The sequence below is a fragment of the Gobio gobio genome (genome assembly GCF_949357685.1).
Source record: "Gobio gobio genome assembly, chromosome: 13".
NCBI lineage: Eukaryota > Metazoa > Chordata > Actinopteri > Cypriniformes > Gobionidae > Gobio > Gobio gobio.
This window is the reverse complement of record NC_137106.1, coordinates 6,951,427-6,971,936: the sequence shown is the minus strand read 5'-3', so window position 1 is coordinate 6,971,936 and position 20,510 is coordinate 6,951,427. Positions and strand designations below refer to the sequence as shown.

The window sequence follows — 20,510 nt, the reverse complement described above, 5'->3', positions numbered from 1 at the left end:
ACTTTACAGTAAGGTTTCATTTTTATTAGTAATGATGAACTAACAAGGAACAATACGTCTATAGCTTTTATTAATCTTAATGTTAATGTATTAATACGGTTAATTTCAAATCGAAAGTTGTATCTGTTAACATTAGTTAATGCACTCTCTAACATAAACAATGAACAATTGTATTATTACTAACAAAGATTAATAAATGCTGTATAAAATATTGCTCATTGTTAATTCATGTTAGGTAATACGTAACTAATGTTAAAGGTGCACTATGTAACTTTTCCGTCCGCTAGAGGTCGCCTGTACAAAGGCGTAGTTTGATGACGGCACGTTTGAGCGCAGAATCTTGGGACATGTGGTCTCCAGCTCACAGCCGGTGGGAAAGAATCGGGATAGGACTCGGGCAGAAATCATGTTCATGTGATTATTAACGTTACTGTAGTGAAGCAGAGCAGGAGCGAGTGTTGTGGAGCTGAGGAACCGCTGCAGCGATTGTTAATGAGATGAACGCAACACACACCTCGCGAGCAGCGGGACTTTTATTATGACACAGTCTCCGGCGCCACTTCCGCTCCTCCGTTCATGAGTGTGAGGTAACGCAGCTCTGTTGATCATATTAGACACATCTGAGTGTGTTGATGATGTGATGACGTTACTCTGTGTGTTCTCTCAGCGGCTGCTATGACACTTGTTCACACTGCAGTGAGAGTAAAGCGTCTCTGCAAAATAAAACCGGAAACCGAGGATAACGCAGATATGACGCCATCAACAGGCGACTCCCTCACACGTCCCGGTTCTTCGGGTAAAATAGCAATTTCTCACGATTTACAAATAGTTGGAAACATTTGGGATATTGTAAGTACTCAACTGAACAATATATATATATACAAAACAGTGGCCTAGTGGTTTTTGGATATTTTACTGCAAAAATGTTACATAGTGCACCTTTAACAAATTAGAATATTGTGTTACTAATTCATAATAGCTTTCATTAATAATGTTTCCTTATGCAAGTATCACTATTACTATTGCTTATGCATATTTTAATGCACAACAACTACTGCATCACGTTTCGATTATTGACTCAACTTACAGTATGTACAGTATGTTTTATTAATGCATGCATACTATATATTAGTTGTTACTGTGCTGTATATTACAGCTGTAATAATGTTCATTTGTTTTTTTTCATCCGTAGGTGGTTCCTGGAGAGAACTTTGACCCCATCCCTCACCAGCTCCTGCGGAAGTACGTGGGTTACGCCCGGCACTACGTTCACCCGTCTCTCTCCTCAGAGGCTGCGCAGGTCCTGCAGGACTTTTATCTGGAGCTGCGCAAACAGAACCAGACAGCCGACAGCACGCCCATCACCACCCGCCAGCTGGAGTCCCTCATCCGACTCACAGAGGTGGCAAGCATTGGCAATTTTCATTGTAGTGGGGCTGTTGCCTATATGGAGGCTTGTTTAGAAAATTTTAAAACGTATTTGCGACTTTTTATCTCACAGTTCTGAGTTTATATCGCGCAATTCAGACTATAACTAGCAATTGCAAGTTAATGTCTCGCAATTCTGAGTAAAAAGTCCGAAAATTCTGAATATAAACCAAGGCCGTAACCATGTCTTAAAGGGTTAGTTCACCCAAAAATGAAAATTCTGTCATTAATTACTTACCCTCATGTCGTTGGACACCCGTCAGACCTCCGTTCATCTTCAGAACACAAATGAAGATATTTTAGTTGAAATCCGATCGCTCAGAAAGGCCTCCATTGGCACAATGCACTTTACACTCTCAAGACCCTTAAAAGGTACTAAAGACGTCGTTACAAAGTCCATCTCACTACAGTGGTTCTACAATAACTTTATGGAGTGACGAAAATAGTTTTTGTGCGCAAAAAAAAACCTAAATAACGACTTATATAGTGATGACGATTTCAAAACAACGTTATGAATCAGTGAGTCGAATCATGATTCGGATCGTGTGTCAAACCGCCAAACTGCTGAAATTTGGCGATCCAAACCGCTGAATCGACTCACTGATTCATAACTGATTCAAAAAATACAGTGTCTTATTCTTATTTATTTTATAGATCAAATTTAAGAATATAAAATGAAAGCTGAAGCATAGCCTATATTTAACAAAATTATGGGAAAATTCCCTTCATAAAAGGTAAAAATATCAAAGATATGCAGATTTAAATATCTCAAAGCTGATTGAACACTGGTGAGACTATTGCTTCAGAATAAATTCTATTTACATTACAACGCATTTTGGATTATTAATTTGCCTCTTCCCTGACATCTTTGAAACAGAGAAATGCAAGAATTAATACTATGCACACACACACACATGTTGAATTAAATTAATAAAAAGATTATTATTTATTTATTTATACAAATCCCCACCCAAACCCCTGCTGCCGTCGCCAAAATCTCACTTTGAACTCAGTTCAAAACTTAAGAGCCCTGCCTAACACTATCATAACTAGAGCACATTCGCATCAGTTCGCCCGCTTGATTGCGTGTTACTGTCAGTTACTACAGCCTACAACTTAAAAGACAGTTTACAAAACAAAAACGATGATACAGTATCAAGAAGAGGTGGATTAATTTTGTGAACAGCTACCTTGATGTAGAGCTGAGGATCACCACCAACACCTGCCTCTGCAGTGACTTTACACCGGATAGTTTTACAAACTTTCATCTCCCGCCCGGGCCTTCATCCTCTTGAGCTGTACGTGAGCATTGTCTTGTGTGCTTACAGCAGTTTTCCTGTGAGTGGGCGTGGTTTCGGCGCTGACAGCGGACACGCCCTCAGCGTTTGAGAGCAGAGAATGCTGCATATTTTTTCAAGATTTTGATAAGCTATTTTATTTACTTGGTGGATTTTTTTTTTTTTAATTCAAATTTGGCTGGGTGGTTAAAAACACATTTGTCTGTGGTGTGACAAACTCAGAACACATGTTTAATTTTGACTTTACAGGGACTTTAAAGGATTAAAAGGGATTTAAGGAAATAAAGAAATCGGTAAAAGTTGCAGTTCTATTGTAGTTATGAATTGCAAATAATAAATATTTTTTAAAATATACACACATTCACTCTTATTTTCGTCTGCCTAATATATATAAAAACGCAAAACGTTTCTTGTCACGTCAAATTCAGTTATGATTTACATAAATGATCTCATATTTTCGATTCAAAATGGTGAAATTTCATAAAAAATGTTTAGTAGTTTGCATCACTTGATATTACTGTTGGTCGCTGAACGTTTTTATCGTAAAACAGTTGTCAAATATTAAATGTTTAGCTACTTACATCTTATGACGCACTCTTTCGTTGCTATATTTAAAAGTGTTGCCTTGGAATTGGCACTAACAGTAAGCCCCGCCTTCTTTTATTTGATTGGCCATCTCACTCATTCTGACAGTGACGAGCGCTGTTAGACCGCTGAGGCAGACCAACCTAAAGATGTAACATTTTAATTTTGTCATCCTAGCCACAAACAGAGAAGTGTGTAAGGTAGTACTTCAGAGCAGCATCAAGAATATAAAATATTGGGGGGACAATTTGGCCATTTCTAATTATTCGGGGGGACTTGTCCCCCTCAATGTCTACGGTTGTTACGGCCCTGATATAAACTTTCCTCAGAATTGTGAGATATAAACTCGCAGTTGCGAGTTATATAGTTGAATTGTGAGATAAAGTCGCAATTACCATTTTTTATAATTTTATTTGTTGGCGGAAACGAGCTTTCATACCTATTTGTGTTCTTTCTTAAAATAGCCTTTAGTTTACTTCCCAGCAGTGCTATTTTATTAAAATTTTATTTTTATTATAGTTTTATAGATAGATTATATATAGATTTTTTATTTATATACACAGTATATTTTTAGTTTTTGTGTTAATTTTAGTTAAATTTTCCATCCATCCCTCCATCTTCTTCCGCTTTATCCAGGGCCGGGTCGCGGGGGCAGCAGTCTAAGCAGAGATGCCCAGACTTCCCTCTCCCTTGACACTTCCTCTAGCTCTTCCGGGGGGACACCGAGGTGTTCCCAGGCCAGCCGGAAGACATAGTCCCTCCAGCGTGTCCTAGGTCTTCCCCGGAGCCTCCTCCCGGTTGGACATGCCCGAAACACCTTCCCGGGAAGGCGTTCAGGAGGCATCCGGAACAGATGCCCGAGCCACCTCAGCTGTCCCCTCTCGATGTGGAGGAGCAGCGGCTCTACTCCGAGTTCCTCCCGAGTGACTGAGCTCCTCACCCTATCTCTAAGGGAGCGCCCAGCCACCCTGTGGAGAAAACTCATTTCGGCCGCCTGTATCCGGGATCTTGTCCTTTCGGTCATGACCCAAAGCTCATGACCATAGGTGAGAGTAGGAACGTAGATTGACCGGTAAATCGAGAGCTTCGCCTTACGGCTTAGCTCTTTCTTCACCACAACAGACCAGTACATCGACCGCATTACTGCAGAAGCTGCACCGATCCGTCTGTCAATCTCCCGTTCCATCCTCCCCTCACTCGTGAACAAGACCCCTAGATACTTGAACTCCACTTGAGGCAGGAACTCTCCACCAACCTGAAGAGGGCAAACCACCCTTTTCCGACTGAGAACCATGGCCTCGGACTTGGAGGTGCTGATCCTCATCCCAGCCGCTTCACACTCGGCTGCAAACCGTCCCAGTGCATGCTGAAGGTCCTGGTTAGAAGGGGCCAACACAACAACGTCATCCGCAAAGAGCAGAGACGAAACCGCGTGGTCCCCAAACCTGACACCCTCCGGCCCCTGGCTGCGCCTAGAAATTCTGTCCATGAAAATTATGAACAGAACCGGCGACAAAGGGCAGCCCTGCCGGAGTCCAACATGCACCGGGAACAAGTCTGACTTACTGCCGGCAATGGGGACCAAACTCCTGCTTTGGTCGTACAGGGACCGGACAGCCCTTAGCAAAGGACCCCGGACCCCATACTCCCCGAGCACCCTCCACAGGATGCCGCGAGGGACACAGTCGAATGCCTTCTCCAAATTCACAAAACACATGTGGACTGGTTGGGCAAACTCCCATGAACCCTCCAGCACCCTGTAGAGGGTATAGAGCTGGTCCAGTGTACCACAGCCCGGACGAAAACCAGACTGTTCCTCCTGAATCCGAGGTTCTACTATCGGCCGTATTCTCCTCTCCAGTACCCTGGCATAGACTTTCCCGGGGAGGCTGAGAAGTGTGATCCCCCTGTAGTTGGAACACACCCTCCGGTCCCCCTTCTTAAAAAGAGGGACCACCACCCCGGTCTGCCATCCCAGAGGCACTGTCCCCGACCGCCACGCGATGTTGCAGAGGCGTGTCAGCCAAGACAGCCCCACAACATCCAGAGACTTGAGGTACTCAGGGCGGATCTCATCCACCCCCAGTGCCTTGCCACCGAGGAGTTTCTTGACCACCTCGGTGACTTCAGCTTGGGTGATGGACGAGTCCTCCTCTGAGCCCCCAGCCTCTGCTTCCTCAATGGAAGGCATGATGGCGGGATTGAGGAGATCCTCAAAGTATTCCTTCCACCGTCCGACGACATCCCCAGTTGAGGTCAACAGCCGCCCATCGCCACTGTAAACAGCGTTGGTAAGGCACTGCTTCCCCCTCCTGAGGCGCCGGACGGTTTGCCAGAATCTCTTCGAGGCCAGCCGATAGTCCTTTTCCATGGCCTCACCGAACTCCTCCCAGGCCCGAGTTTTTGCCTCCACAACCACCCGGGCTGCAGTCCGCTTAGCCTGCCGGTACATGTCAGCTGCCTCAGGAGTCCCACAAGCCAACCAGGCCCGATAGGACTCCTTCTTCAGCTTGACGGCATCCCTTACTTCCGGTGTCCACCACCGGGTTCGGGGATTGCCGCCTCGACATGCACCGGAGACCTTACGGCCACAGCTCCGAGCGGCCGCTTTGACAATGGAGGTGGAGAACATGGTCCATTCGGACTCAATATCTCCAGCCTCCCTCGGGATCCGGTCGAAGTTCTGCCGGAGGTGGGAGTTGAAGATCTCTCTGACAGGGGGCTCGGCCAAACGTTCCCAGCAGACCTTTACAGTACGTTTGGGTCTGCCGGGTCTGTCCAGCTTCCTCCCCCGCCATCGGATCCATCTCACTACCAGGTGGTGATCAGTTGACAGCTCTGCCCCTCTCTTCACCCGAGTGTCCAAGACATACGGCTGCAGGTCAGATGAAACGACCACAAAGTCGATCATTGACCTACGACCTAGAGTGTCCTGGTGCCATGTGCACTGATGGACACCCTTATGCTTGAACATGGTGTTCGTTATGGACAAACCGTGACTAGCACAGAAGTCCAATAACTGAACACCGCTCGGGTTCAGATCAGGGGGGCCGTTCCTCCCAATCACGCCCCTCCAGGTGTCACTGTCATTGCCCACGTGGGCGTTGAAGTCCCCCAGTAGAACGACGGAGTCCCCAGTCGGAGCACTTTCCAGCACCCCTCCCAGGGACACCAAAAAGGCCGGGTACTCTGCACTGCCGTTCGGCCCGTAGGCACAAACAACAGTGAGAGACCTATCCCTGAGCCGAAGTCGCAGGGAAACGACCCTTTCGTTCACCGGGGTAAACTCCAACACATGGCGGCAGAGCTGGGGGGCTATAAGCAAACCCACACCAGCCCGCCGCCTCTCACCATGGGCAACTCCGGAGTGGTGAAGAGTCCATCCTCTCTCGAGGAGTGTGGTTCCAGAGCCCAAGCCGTGCGTAGAGGTGATTCCGACTATCTCTAGTCGGAACCTCTCAACCTCACGCACAAGCTCAGGCTCCTTCCCCGCCAGTGAGGTGACATTCCATGTCCCAAAAGCCAGTTTCCGTGTCCAGGGATCGGGTTGTTTAGGCCCCTGCCTTCGACTGCTGCCCGATCTTCTCTGCACCGGCCCCTTACGGTCCCTCCTGTGAGTGGTGGGCCCACGGGAAGGTGTCCCCATGTCGCTCCTTTGGGCTGAGCCTGGCCGGACCCCATGGGGGAAGGCCCGGCCACCAGGCGCTCGCATACGAGCCCCAACCCCAGGCCTGGCTCCAGGGTGGGGCCCCGGCTGTGCCGTACCGGGCGACGTCACGGTCCTCCTTTTTTTGGTCATCATAAGGGTTTTTTGAACTGCTCTTAGTCTGACCCGTCCCCTAGGACCTGTTTGCCTTGGGAGACCCTACCAGGGGCATATAGCCCCGGACAACATAGCTCCTAGGTTCATTCGGGTACTCAAACCCCTCCACCACGTTAAGGTGGCAGTTCAAGGAGGAGTAGTTACATTTTTTTTTTTTAAATTTAAATAGTTACATTTTTTGTAATTATAATATTATTATTATTATTATTAATAAAATATTGCTTTTAGATTTTAAATAGTTTTTAGATTTCATTTATTTTATTTTATTTCAGTTTTAGTTTATTTATTTCCAATTAATAATTTTAGTGCTTCAAATTAATGCCCTTTCTAATTTCCATTAAGTTTAAACTATTATTTCCATTTTATTTTATTTTATTCCAGCTTTATTTAAATGAACACAAATGTTTTAATGGTTTTAGTTATAGTTTTAGTTAACGATAATAACCCTGTTTCACAGACTCAGCCCATCAGTTACTATTTGCATTTTGCAACCCTGCAAACAAGATGAGACAGATTTTTTGTCTGTTTTCATCCGATATGAACTAAAAAGTGCAAAAAATATAAACAAATACAAAAATATATATATTTCTTGAGGTCTAAATATTTAAATTAGGGTCTATACGTGACAATAAAAAGGTATCTCTCTCTCTCTCTCTCTCTCTCTCTCTCTCTTTCGTTCTGTCTCTCTCTTTCTCTCTCTCTCTCTCTCTCTCTCTCTGCAGGCGAGAGCTCGTGTTGAGCTCAGGGAAAAAGCTACACAAAGTGATGCGGAGGATGTTGTGGAGATCATGAAACACAGGTGACTCATAAAAGCTGCATTTGCTCTAGGTTATATACTAGAATATAGTTATGATTGTTACTAAATAATGCAATTTATTTACACCCATATTGGGAAAATTCTAATATTCAAATCACAATTTGCATACTTAACTTTTTAGTTCACTTCAAAATGACAATTTCCTGATCATTTACTCACCCCCATCTCATCCAAGATGTTCATGTTTTTCTTTCTTCAGTCGAAAAGGGGAAAACATTCCAGGATTTTTCTCCACATAATGGACTTCAATGGGAACCAACGGTTGAAGGTCCAAATCAATGCCGTTTCAAAGGAAGGGCTTCAGAGGCTCTGCACGATACCAGACGAGGAATAGAGTCTTATCTAGACAAACCTTTGGCCATTTTCAAGAAAAAAAGATATACTTTTTAACCTAAATCGGTCATCTTGCGCTGCTCTGCGGCTCACCACAGATTGCGTAATCACATCGGAAAGGTCACACTAGACGTAGGCGGAAGTACCGCCACAAGCGAACGTGCGAGGACTAATACTAAGACCCTTTACCAAAAACACTCCATCTTCAACTTCAAAATCGTCCAACATCGTTGTTTAGCCTTTTTTGGCTAAAGGATGTTTGTATTAGTCTTAGCATGTGCACTTTGTAAACACAGGGGCGGTACTTCCACCTACGTCTAGTGTGACCTTTCCAACGTGATTGCGCAATTCGTGGTGGGCCACAGAACAGCACAAGATGAGCAATTTAGGTTAAAAAGTATATAAATGTTTATTTTTGAAAATGGCGATGGTTTGTCTTGATAAGACTCAATTCCTCGTCTGGTATCGTGCAGAGCCTCTGAAGCCCTTCCTTTGAAACTGCATTGATTTGGACCTTCAACCGTTGGTTCCCATTGAAGTCCATTTTGTGGAGAAAAATCCTGAAATGTTTTCCTCAAAAAATTTAATTTCTTTTCCACTGAAGCACTATTGTTAGTATACTTCAGTCCGCATGACGTACATTTTCAGGAGGGTCCGCAGTCGTCCATGCAGCCAAATTTGTGTGCGTTGTGTGTGCAACCGCACGTGCAAGTGCCTTGAGCGCTTGAAAACGAAGTCCACGCGTCGAACACGTCTTTCCACGCTCATGGCCAAAGTCATGTATCCCATAATTTACTCACCCTTAAAGGAACACGCTGACTTTTTGGGACTTTATCTTATTCACCCAATGCCCCAGAGTTAGATAAGTCCACACATACCATTCTCATCTCTGTGCCATAACTCTGTCTGACGTACCACCGCTAGCCTAGCTTAGCACAAAGACTGGAGGTAAATGGTGAAATGCTGTTTCATGCATACTTAGCTTTTTACACTGTTAAAGACTTGGACAAAGTAAAAAAAAAAAAAAAAGCTGGACGTTTGATTTATGTGCCAAAAATACTGCTTCCGGTTTCTCATAAGTTTCGGAAAGTTATTTTCGAGTATGGGTCTGTGTGACAACAGATAGGGCAGAATGTCCTGAATTTCGGCGGCGATGGTCTATAAACAAGGTACAGTTCAACTCCGGATTTGTAGCTCGTGTAATGCTGATAGATGGAGCGGTCCCAGCGATTAAGGTTCACGGTCGTGTGTTTGAAGCAGGCGGTGAGTAAAACTGCTTCAAATGTCTTTTTGTTGTTAGCTATCGATTCCATTGTTTTTCTATGTAAACATGCATAGCTCAACGCTGTGAGTCATTCTTTAGCTCCGCCCACACGACACACCCCCAGCCGCTCTGCTTTTTTCGGAAAGACTCGGTACAGCCTATCTTTTTTTTATAAATATAATAAAACTAAAGACTTTTCGGAGATATGAAAGATGCAATACTACTCTATAGGCACTCAAGATTGACATGAGATTGACTGAAAATGAGTGTTTCACCCCCCCTTTAACTTTCATAGGAATTCATTGAGGACACTCGCTTTGCTCCGACCGCTCCGTTATGAATGCCCGAGCGGCCGAGCACATTTACATTCTGTGTGTGAGATCTCTCCCCTGTGGGCGGGTTGATAACATGCGGAACAGCTCTATCTAGTGGCTGTAGTTTTTAGCCTCTGCCCAAAACATCCTCCGATAACGCAAAATGACGATATTTGCGTCATCTGAGAATTTTTTCCAGAAATAAAACGCATAATTCTCTCATCTCAGGGGGATATGAGGGGGGAAAGTACCATAATTTGAATATACTACCGGGTTTCTACTGATACAAAGCCTAATGCTAAACCACTGAAGTAACCCTTTATGTACCCTGATGATGCACTTATTTAACCCTCTGGGGTTTTTCATTTATGGGTCACACTCAGGACCTTCGGGTCAAAAATGACCCAGAGGGCGGGATTAAGATAAAAAAGATTTGAGTAAAATCAATTAAATATATTTTTGTTCAATAATATTTTTTCTTTTCTTTTTTGGTGTTTTGAGATAATTTTATGATTTATAATTAATATTTATGCAATAATTATGACCCATTTTTTCCCATTGAATATAATAAAAAAAATTATATATATATTTTTTTATTAAAGCTGTATTTCATTTTAGAGTCAATCGGTGCCATCTGGTGGACACATTGAGCATTTTTATCACGCAATAGCACATTTTTACCACTATAGTGGATCTTGCGTTTTATAAAAAAAAATAAATAAATAAATATCGTAGCTTCATTGGAATGGTCCGAAACTTGGTGACTTTATTGGTACTTGGTATATGAACACCCCAAAAAAATTGGGGACAGGATTTGAAAAGTCTAAGTGGTCGTAAAAAAAATAGTCACACTCAGGACCTTCGGGTCAAAAATGACCCCCATTGGAAATGAATGGGAAATTAGTTTTTTTGTGCATACAATCTACAAATCAGCCAGGATGCAGAAAAAAAGGACTCCGTAGTGAAGGGGTGAATCTCTAAAACATCAAGAGTGCAAAACAGACAACTCACACACACACCTATACACCCAAAAAACACGCGCACACAAAGTAACGCGTGCCATTTCAAAAACGAATTGTGTTTTTGTTTGTGTGTGTGTGAGTTTTTTGTCTGTTTTGCACTCTTGATGTTTTAGAGATTCACCCCTTCACTGTTGAGTCCTTTTTTCTGCATCCTGGCTGATTTGTAGATTGTATGCACAAAAAAAATGTGTATTTTCATATTTTTGCCAATTTCCCATTCATTTCCAAGGTCCTGAGTGTGACTATTTTTTGTATGACCACTTAGACTTTTCAAATCCTGTCCCCAATTTTTTTGGGTGTTCATATACCAAGTACCAATAAAATTGGACTCGTATGCACTCATATAGCACTTCATTTTGGACACAACTTGCAAGACTCTGAAACGTGTCTTCATTGATATCTCTGTGTTTTAACTCCCTATACATCTTCAAATTTAATAACATTTGTATAACATTCTTGATTATATTTCCATGCTTTTAACATATGCTGAGCTGCATCCTTCATGTTCTTCTGCGTTTAGTCTAATCGACACATACTCGGATGAATTTGGCCGTCTGGATTTCGACCGTTCTCAGCTCGGCTCTGGCATGAGCAACCGCTCCAAAGTCAAGAATTTTGTCACGGCACTGAACAAACTCGCTGAGCGCACCAGCAAAAGCATGTTTGAGCTCCAGGAGCTGCGACAGCTCGCCAAAGATCTGCAGATACAGGTGAGCATAGCGCACGTTGAATACTCTTTTACCATTCAGTCCTGTTTGATTTATCATCTTCGTTTCTCAGGTTGTGGATTTTGAGGGTTTCATCGGTGCCCTCAATGAACAGGGTTACCTTCTGAAGAAAGGCCACAGGATCTACCAGCTTCAGACCATATGAAGGAACCAGCTCTTATGATTTGGGTCTGTTTTTTAATGCAACAAATATTATATTTATATCACACAGTGTAATGTATGTTTACATTAAACGCTTGCGTTATACATTGTTTTCATGTACATAGTTCTCTTTAAATAGTATGTACCTGTAAATACTGTGTACAAAACCAAAACATAACCATATTTCTGAACATTAAAACAGAAGTTTGTATTATTTTGTATTTGATATGATTGGTAGCGATTAGGGATGCACCGATATGAACATTTTGGCCGATACCGATAACCGATAATTCTTAATATTTGAAAGCCGATAACCGATATATTGGCCGATAAATCTAAATACAAATTTTAATAAACTCTGAGAGCCTGATTACAAAAACAAAAGGCTCACCATTAAAAGCCATGTCCAAAAACACTTCAACATAAATCAAACCTATACACTACAGTAGCCTATTTGAACCAGTGTGAGATTCCTTACCTTTTCAAATTAATTTTACACTCCTATGGCCAAATTTTTTTTTTTAACACTTTACAATAAGGTTTAATTTTTGTTAGTATTAGTTAACCAACAATGAATGAACAATACTTCAACAGGATTTATTAATTTTATTTCATGTTAATCTCAACATATTCAGACCCAAAGTTGTGTCTTTTAACATTAGGTATGAACTGTGAATGGACTGTTACAAAACACAAACATTTTATTACTAAAAGAAACAAAGGTTATTGCTCTCTGTTTGTTCATGATAGTTAATGCATTAATAAAATGAGACCTTATTTGTAAAATGTTACCAAAAATTATATTGTCTAAAAAATAAAAATAATATACCTAAATAATGCAAACAAGTAATTGAACAGCATAATAAAGAATCAGAATGCAAGTGCATGAAATAACCTCCGCACAGACGATAAAGAAATGGTTTTAATCAAACCATATTGTTGATGGAAATGATACGAGAACAATAAAAGTGCTAATTATAAAAAATAATGCCTCTGTGTTTTTGAAAAAAAAAATATGTTTAATATTACAGTAATAGTAAACATCTGTAATATTAGTCTAGTCTATTAGGAATAATGTTGCTGTTTGAGAGCGCGCTGAAGCTGGAGAGAATGAACGAACAACCATAAACTGAAGCGCTTAGAAGTTTAATTAACAACTAAACGCATCATATATGAGAACAATCAGATATTTATACAAAATAAATATAATATTACAACTTATATTAGCACAAAATCACGCATAGGTGAAGGGTTATAACTCCTGTGGATGCTCTTCCCCTGTTTGAGAGCGTGCTGAAACTTAAGATGATCACCGGTACAGTGAAGCGCTGCGGGTTATTGACTTAACGAAACACATCCTATATGACTTTAATCAGATGTTTATACTACAAAAACGTAATATTACGACTTACATATGCTTAAAATGACGCGAATGCACAAGCGAACTTGACTGTGCTGGTCAGAATGCGTTGTTGACGCTTCCCACAACAGCGCGCTGAAAAACAACTAAACCCAGAGAATTCACTAAGTTTTATAACAGAAATATTCTCATTGCAGTGTTATGTATAGGACAGTCCCAGTAGTTATTAATGCTGTGCATTTCTGTTTGAAATGCGCGCGCCGGTACAATGAAGTGCTTTACTGCATCGTTAATTAACTCAACCAAACGCATCCTATATGATATTACATACACAGAATAATAATAAATATAATATTACAACTTACAATGGCACAAAAGGCTGTGAATGCACAAGCAAACTTGACTGTGCTCGTCATGAAGGTGTAACTCCGTGGGCGCGCTCTTCCCTCAACAAACGCGCTGAAACACAACGCTCTTTTACAGCCTACTCTATTCTCATTATCATTTTATGTAGATTATAGAAGACTTGCGCTGCACATGTTGCACATAACTGTATTTTCCTTTTCGAAGTGATTCCAAACATATTTAGAGCAATTCAAACCCATCATGGTGGACAGCGCGTCCGTCTCAGCTGAAGGAAATAATACATTATCTATCGGCTTGACTATATCGGTCAAATTTTCTTATTGGACCGATAACGATAACATCAAAAATAATCATTTATCGGCCGATAACGATATGTTGCCGATATATCGTGCATCCCTAGTAGCGATGTTAGCGGTTCAGCAGACGCTCCTGTGTTTAATACTGAATGCTGTTTTTACCATTTTAGGTAACCGGAAAATAACCCACACATTATACATTTCCCTGCAATAGATTAAAAAATAAAAGAATATGCTATATGAATTCATTAACGAGTTGTAAAATGTCATCAAAAATAAACAAATCACACAAAATTAAAGGAGTTCCTATGTTGATTATGATTATGACACTAAATTATGATATTTGATTTTTAATTTATTATATTATTTATGATTATTTTATATATTAATATGTCGACCACAGAAGCTTGTTTCCACCACTGAATCAAAATGAAAAAAATAAATAAAAATGTCACCTTCTAAAAGTTTCTGACACCCTTTCAAGGAGTTCCTGTGTTAATTATGATTGACATTTTATTTGACATTTGTTATATCATTTATAATTATTTTATATATTATTATATATAGAACTATGGGAGCTTGTTTTGGCCACTGAATAAAAAATAAAAACAAATGTGAGTTCCTATGTTTATTATGATTATGACACTAAATTGACATTTTATTATACATAATTATTTTGTTTATATATATATATATAACCATGGAAGATTGTTTGGCCAGTGAATAAAAACAAAAAAAATTCACATTCAAAGTTTTTAACTCTATTTCAAGGAGTTCCTATGTTGATTATGTTTATGACGTTTTATATTTATTATATTATTTATGATTATTTTATTGTATTTAGAACTATGGAAGCTTGTTTTGCCCACTGAATAAAAACAAAACAAAAAAATGAAATAAAAATGTCATATTCTTAAAGTTTTTAACTCTATATCAAGGAGTTCCTATGTTAATTATGATTATGACACTAAATTATGACATTTTATTTGAAATGTATTATATTGTTTATAATTATTTTATGTATTGTTATATATAGAACTATGGAAGCTTATTTTGGCCATTGAATAAAAAACAAAAAAAGTCACATTATAAAATTAGTTTAACTCTATTTCAAGGAGTTCCTAGTTATGATTATGACATTTTATTTGACATTTATTATATTATTTATAATTATTTTATATATTGTTATATATAGAACTATGGAAGCTTATTTTGGCCACTGAATAAAAAACAAAAGAAAAGTCACATTATAAAATGAGTTTAACTCAATATAATAAATGTAAAATAAAATGTCATAATCATAACTAACATAGGAACTCCTTGAAATAATTTATAATTATTTAATATATGTTATATATAAAACTATAGAATATTGTTTCTGCCAATGAATAAAAACAAAACACAAAATGTAAAGTTTTTACTTTTCAAGGAGTTCCTGTGTTAATTATGATTATGACACTATATATATATATATATATATATATATATATATATATATATATATATATATATATATATATATATATATATATATATGTATATATATATATATATATATATATATATATATATATATATATATGGCCCAATGACGTGACGTGCAATTTTGATGTCCAAACCCCTTTATGAAGTCAAAATAAGGAAATGTTTAATAAAAAGCACATTTATTGAATCTATTGATCTCTGTTTATCAAATTATATGAACATATATTGAGGGTATTACAAAGTATAAGAAGTATTAGACATTATAGTCACATAATGTCATACCGGATAACTGTCCGGACCTTAGAGTGACATACAAAAAAGCCAAACAAACTGTAAAAAATCTTATAAACCCTAACATCTCTGCCACAGGCATTATTGTATGAGTCTTGACAACAATATATTTAAATATTACAAAGAATATGACATCCAGTTGATTGTTATGCTTTGGAGCATTCTGTCCCAAAACTGGCTGTCAGCCAATGTCATTTGGGATAACCAGCAAACTGGAGCAATTTTATTGTGAATTTTATTTTGACACGATGTGAGACAGCATGTTACACAATCAGGAAGACCCTGACGGACCCCCAAACAATGGTGAAATTTAAGTATGTCTTTCAAAAAATGTGTTTAACTTACCCTTTTTCCTCACTAGCACACTATGTAGTAAAATCTTGTGTCATATGGGATAACGCTAAAACAACATATATAATGTGGATTTTATGTAAATATGTTTATTTAGCATTAATTTACATATTTAGAAGTTGAAGGTAAAGGTTGCAGATTTGTATAGGTAGCCAAAAATACTGCCTGATTAAGATTTAAACTGAGTTTTGTCATACCGGATAACAATTTTGTTATATAGGATAAGTTATTTTCTGTTAGCCCATAATATAATTCATTATCTTGGATGACATGTGTTTGACAATATATTCTTATACAGTTTTCAGCTTTAATTTGTATAATTTCCATTCAAATTGTGATATTAACATATCATTAACATTGTTTAGTTGAATATTAGAAAATTATATAATTCATAATAATATTCAATTGCAATTACATTTAATTATTGTCCAACCTGTCATATTGGGGAATCTGCCCCTTAAAGAACCATAAATAAGATTGTTCTTTATAAATATGTTGTTCAATTACATGCTTTTGTAAATTTGTTGTTCAAATAAATGCTGTTCAGTGAAATGAGTGAAGGTCGCCTACTTTAACCCTTTACATTATTTATGAATATAAATGATGTAGATAAATACTATGATAATCAATAAAATGGTTCAAGGTACTTTTCAGTACTAAATTAAACCTAATGTTGAAAAGTTGTGCTGTTTTGATATTCATAAACATGAAACAATTGTTTAAATCTGGGAAGAAACCACACTGAGTTTGTGTGTAACAGTTTACACACTGAAAACCACATCAGTATTTCTTTACAGTGGAGCCTACTTAATTTCCTTGGAAAAACATTGCATAACATAAACATTAATTATTTATGAACATTATTATGTGTAAGTGTTGTAAAAATGGCAGTTCACGTGTTAACTCATATGGTGTCATACCGAGTAACAAATTAAGTCAGACGGGATAACTCTGTTTTTTTCCATTGAAATGCATAATTTCACTTCATGGAGTTGAGGAAACAATAATAACATGATACCAAGTCCTGTAAAACATTTTCAGACATTTTGCATTTTAAATCACATTGCAGTGTTAAAATGTGAGTAAAGAACTTGAACAAGTAGGGTCAAGTTTAAAGAAATCACAATATAATGAGAAAAAATTGTTGTGCAAATTTTCTTTTTCTGAGCTCTACATATTGTTTACTGCATCACTTTATATATTCATTAAGTATTATTGATTTGAAAAGTTTTAATATCATAATATTTAGAAAATGCATTAACGTTATCCCGTATGACATTTTGACTGGTGTCGTCACATGATTCTCAGTTAAACTGCTTAAAATACATTGTTTAAATTTTAGATTTTAGTAATAAGTAAAAAAAACCTCCCATAAATATAATAACTACTTTGATGTGCAGTTTTAACCTATTTGAATTTTTTGTCAGTTGAAAACCTTATTTGTCACTGGCCCATATATATATATATATATATATATATATATATATATATATATATATATATATATATATATATATATATATATATATATATATATATATATATATATATATATTACATTTATTATCCCCTTAAACCCGAAGTGTCCCAGCCCCAAAAATTCGCGGGGGGGTTACTAAGCAACCACTGAATGTAATAACATAAAATAGGTATCATTTTAAAGCCTAGAATCTCAGCTTTCAATGCATCTATCCATGTTGGGATACTCAAAACGAGCGCTGAGTTATTAATCTAAAACGGAGTGTACCGCCCGAGGGCGCCACCTAGCTGTGAAAAAAATTAATTGTCATATTTTTCAAAACTACTGCATTGATCAACACAAAATAGGTGTCATTTGAAAGCTTAGAGTCTAAACTTTACAATGAATGTAGCCATTATGATTATCTCCAAAGTAGTGATGAGTTATTTGCTGATAAAATGAAAAAAAAAAAATCATAATTTATGGAGGGTGGGGGGGGGGATTATTATGTTCTGCCATGTGTCAATCACATCATACAGCTCAGATCGTCATGTGTCATTTGTCATTTGAAAGGTCTCGTGGAGCAGAATACAACAAGCCTAATTGTTTTGGGCTTTGACTAAACTTTTTGCGAGTTTTTGTAAGTTAAGTCCTGCAAGACCCATATGTAATATACTGATGCAGCATTCATGTGGCGTTTTTCGCTTGTAACTTCATGAAACGTGGAAAATGGCACATCATTATTTACAGCAGATTCTCACGATTAAAAAGAGCCCAACGTCACCATAATCTGTCTTTTAGATCTCTAGATATCCCTCGTTGAGATATGGCACACAGAAAACCTCACAGGAGCACATGAGCGGAGTACAAAAAAGCAGTTGCTTAGACTTGGCGATTTTGCTGGTGACTTCATGAAACAAGCTCCGATCGTTAAAAATGGCACACCCTTATTTACAGCAGATTCACACGATTAAAAAGAGACCAAGAACACAACAATCCGTCACTCTCATCCAAAGTTCTCACTCATTGAATTATAACCTCACAGGCGCAAATATGCTAAATATGCTAACGTTGTGCTAAAGTCGCGTTTATGCTTGTAACTTCATGAAACAAGCTCCGATCGTTAAAAATTCCCAGATTCCCACGACTAAAAAAAGACCAAGGACACCATAATCGGCCACTCAGATCAGAAGTTATGATTTATTGAATTATGTACATGAAACCTGACAGGAGCACATGCTATTTTTGCACAAAAGTCACGTTTATGCTTGCAACTTCATGAAACTTTCTCCGTTAAACATGGCACAACATTATTTACAGAAGATTCCAACGATTAAAAAGAGACCAAGGACATCATAATCCGTCACTCGGATCAGAAAATATGACTCATGGAATTATTACACATTAAAACCTAACAGGCGCACATACTCTTAAATAAGCTATTGTTGCACTAACATCGCGTTTATCATTGTAACTTCGTGAAACGTTCTCTGATCGTTGAAAATGGCACATCCTTATTTACAGCAGATTCTCACGATTATAAAAAGACCAAGAACACCACAATCCGTCACTCGAATCAGAAAATATCACTCATTGAATTATTACACATTATAGCCTGACAGGAGCACATACGCTAATAAACAGTAGCTTTAAAGTCGCGTTTACGCTTGTAGCTTCATGAAACGTTCTCCGATCGTTAAACATGGCACAACCTTCTTTGCAGGAGATTCCCGCGATTAAAAAGAGACCAAGGACACCATAATCCATTGCGTCGATCACGAGATATTCCTCACAGATGATGTGGTGATCAGTGCAGTTTGGCAGAAAATGGCCATTTACGTTATATAGCAGCTAGAGGGCGCCCGCGGGATGTACACTCCGGTTTAGAGGAATCACTCAGCGCTCGTCAAGAGCATATCAAAAATGACAGATTCACTGGAAAGCTGAGATTCTAAGCTTTAAAATGATACCCATTATGTGTTATTATATAATATATATAATATAATATACATAATATTGTAATAATATAATGTTTTATCAGCAGTTTCTCAGCATTAGATTGTCCAAATGTAATAATAATTTATATTTTCTAAAAATATTAAGTGTTTTAACAAATAATACATACTTTTTGACTCTCCTTGCTATAATTTGAGTTATGAGTCTTTAAATTTGTGTATTTCTCTCAGAAAACAAAGTTTTGTAAATGTCACAAACACTGAACAAAAAGGCTACCTTTGTTCTAAATGCTGTAACTTTTGATTACTTTATGATATCGCCACAAAATTTGATCCAGATGCAGACCGCATATAGGAGAACATCACCAAAAAAGATTTTTTTTCTGCCCTATTTCCTTCCTGAGTTATTGAATGTTAAATAAGAAATATTTATAAAATTATTTTAAAAATATTTAAAAATATTCCCTTTTATCAGCAGTTTCTCAGCAATATATTGTCCAAATATAATAAAATTTTTTCCAAAAATATAAAATGTTTGCTAACAAATGATACCTACCATTTGACTCTCCTTACTATAGTTTTGGAGTTGTGAGTCTTTAAAGTTGTATATGTCACTCAGAAAACAACAGTTTTCTAGATTTTTTCAGGGTGTCAAGGATTGAACAAAAAGGCTACTTTTGTTCTAAATGCTGTAACTTTGATTACTTTATGCAATCGCCACAAAATTTGATCCAGATGCAGGCCACATATAGTGGAACATCACCAAAAAAGAATTATACTGCTGGCCTATTTCCTTCCTGAGTTACTGAATGTTACATAAGAAATATTTGTAAAATTATTTAAAATATATTTTTAAAAAATGCCTTTTATCAGAGTTTCTCAGCAATATATTGTCCAAATATAATAAATATAATAAATCCAAAAATATAAAATGTTTGCTAACAAATGATACCTACCATTTGACTCTCCTTACTATAGTTTTGGAGTTATGAGTCTTTAAAGTTGTATATGTCACTCAGACAAAAAAAACTCAAAAAATACCTTCAGGGCTTAAGGGGTTATATTACATTTATTATATTATTTAAGATTACTTTATTATTTTATATAGAACTATGGAAGATTGTTTTGCCCACTGAATAAAAACAAAACAAAAAATAAATAAAAATGTCACATTCTAAAGTTTTTAACTCTATT

At 37.9% G+C, this 20,510-nt stretch overlaps 1 protein-coding gene across 1 annotated transcript in view; it reads left to right on the top strand.

The window, feature by feature from the left end:
* The window catches only part of mcm8 (minichromosome maintenance 8 homologous recombination repair factor), a gene marked incomplete at its 5' end in the record, with an annotated part of 36,742 nt that extends 22,702 nt beyond the window's left edge, over positions 1 to 14,040 (top strand). The window contains 4 exons of the mRNA XM_079832669.1: positions 1,193 to 1,402; positions 7,857 to 7,933; positions 11,405 to 11,594; positions 11,665 to 14,040. Of these exons, the coding sequence (XP_079688795.1) occupies positions 1,193 to 1,402; positions 7,857 to 7,933; positions 11,405 to 11,594; positions 11,665 to 11,757 (570 nt within the window). The 3' untranslated portion in view covers positions 11,758 to 14,040. The remainder of the gene's footprint in view (positions 1 to 1,192; positions 1,403 to 7,856; positions 7,934 to 11,404; positions 11,595 to 11,664) is intronic.
* Between the last annotated feature and the right edge of the window lie 6,470 nt (positions 14,041 to 20,510).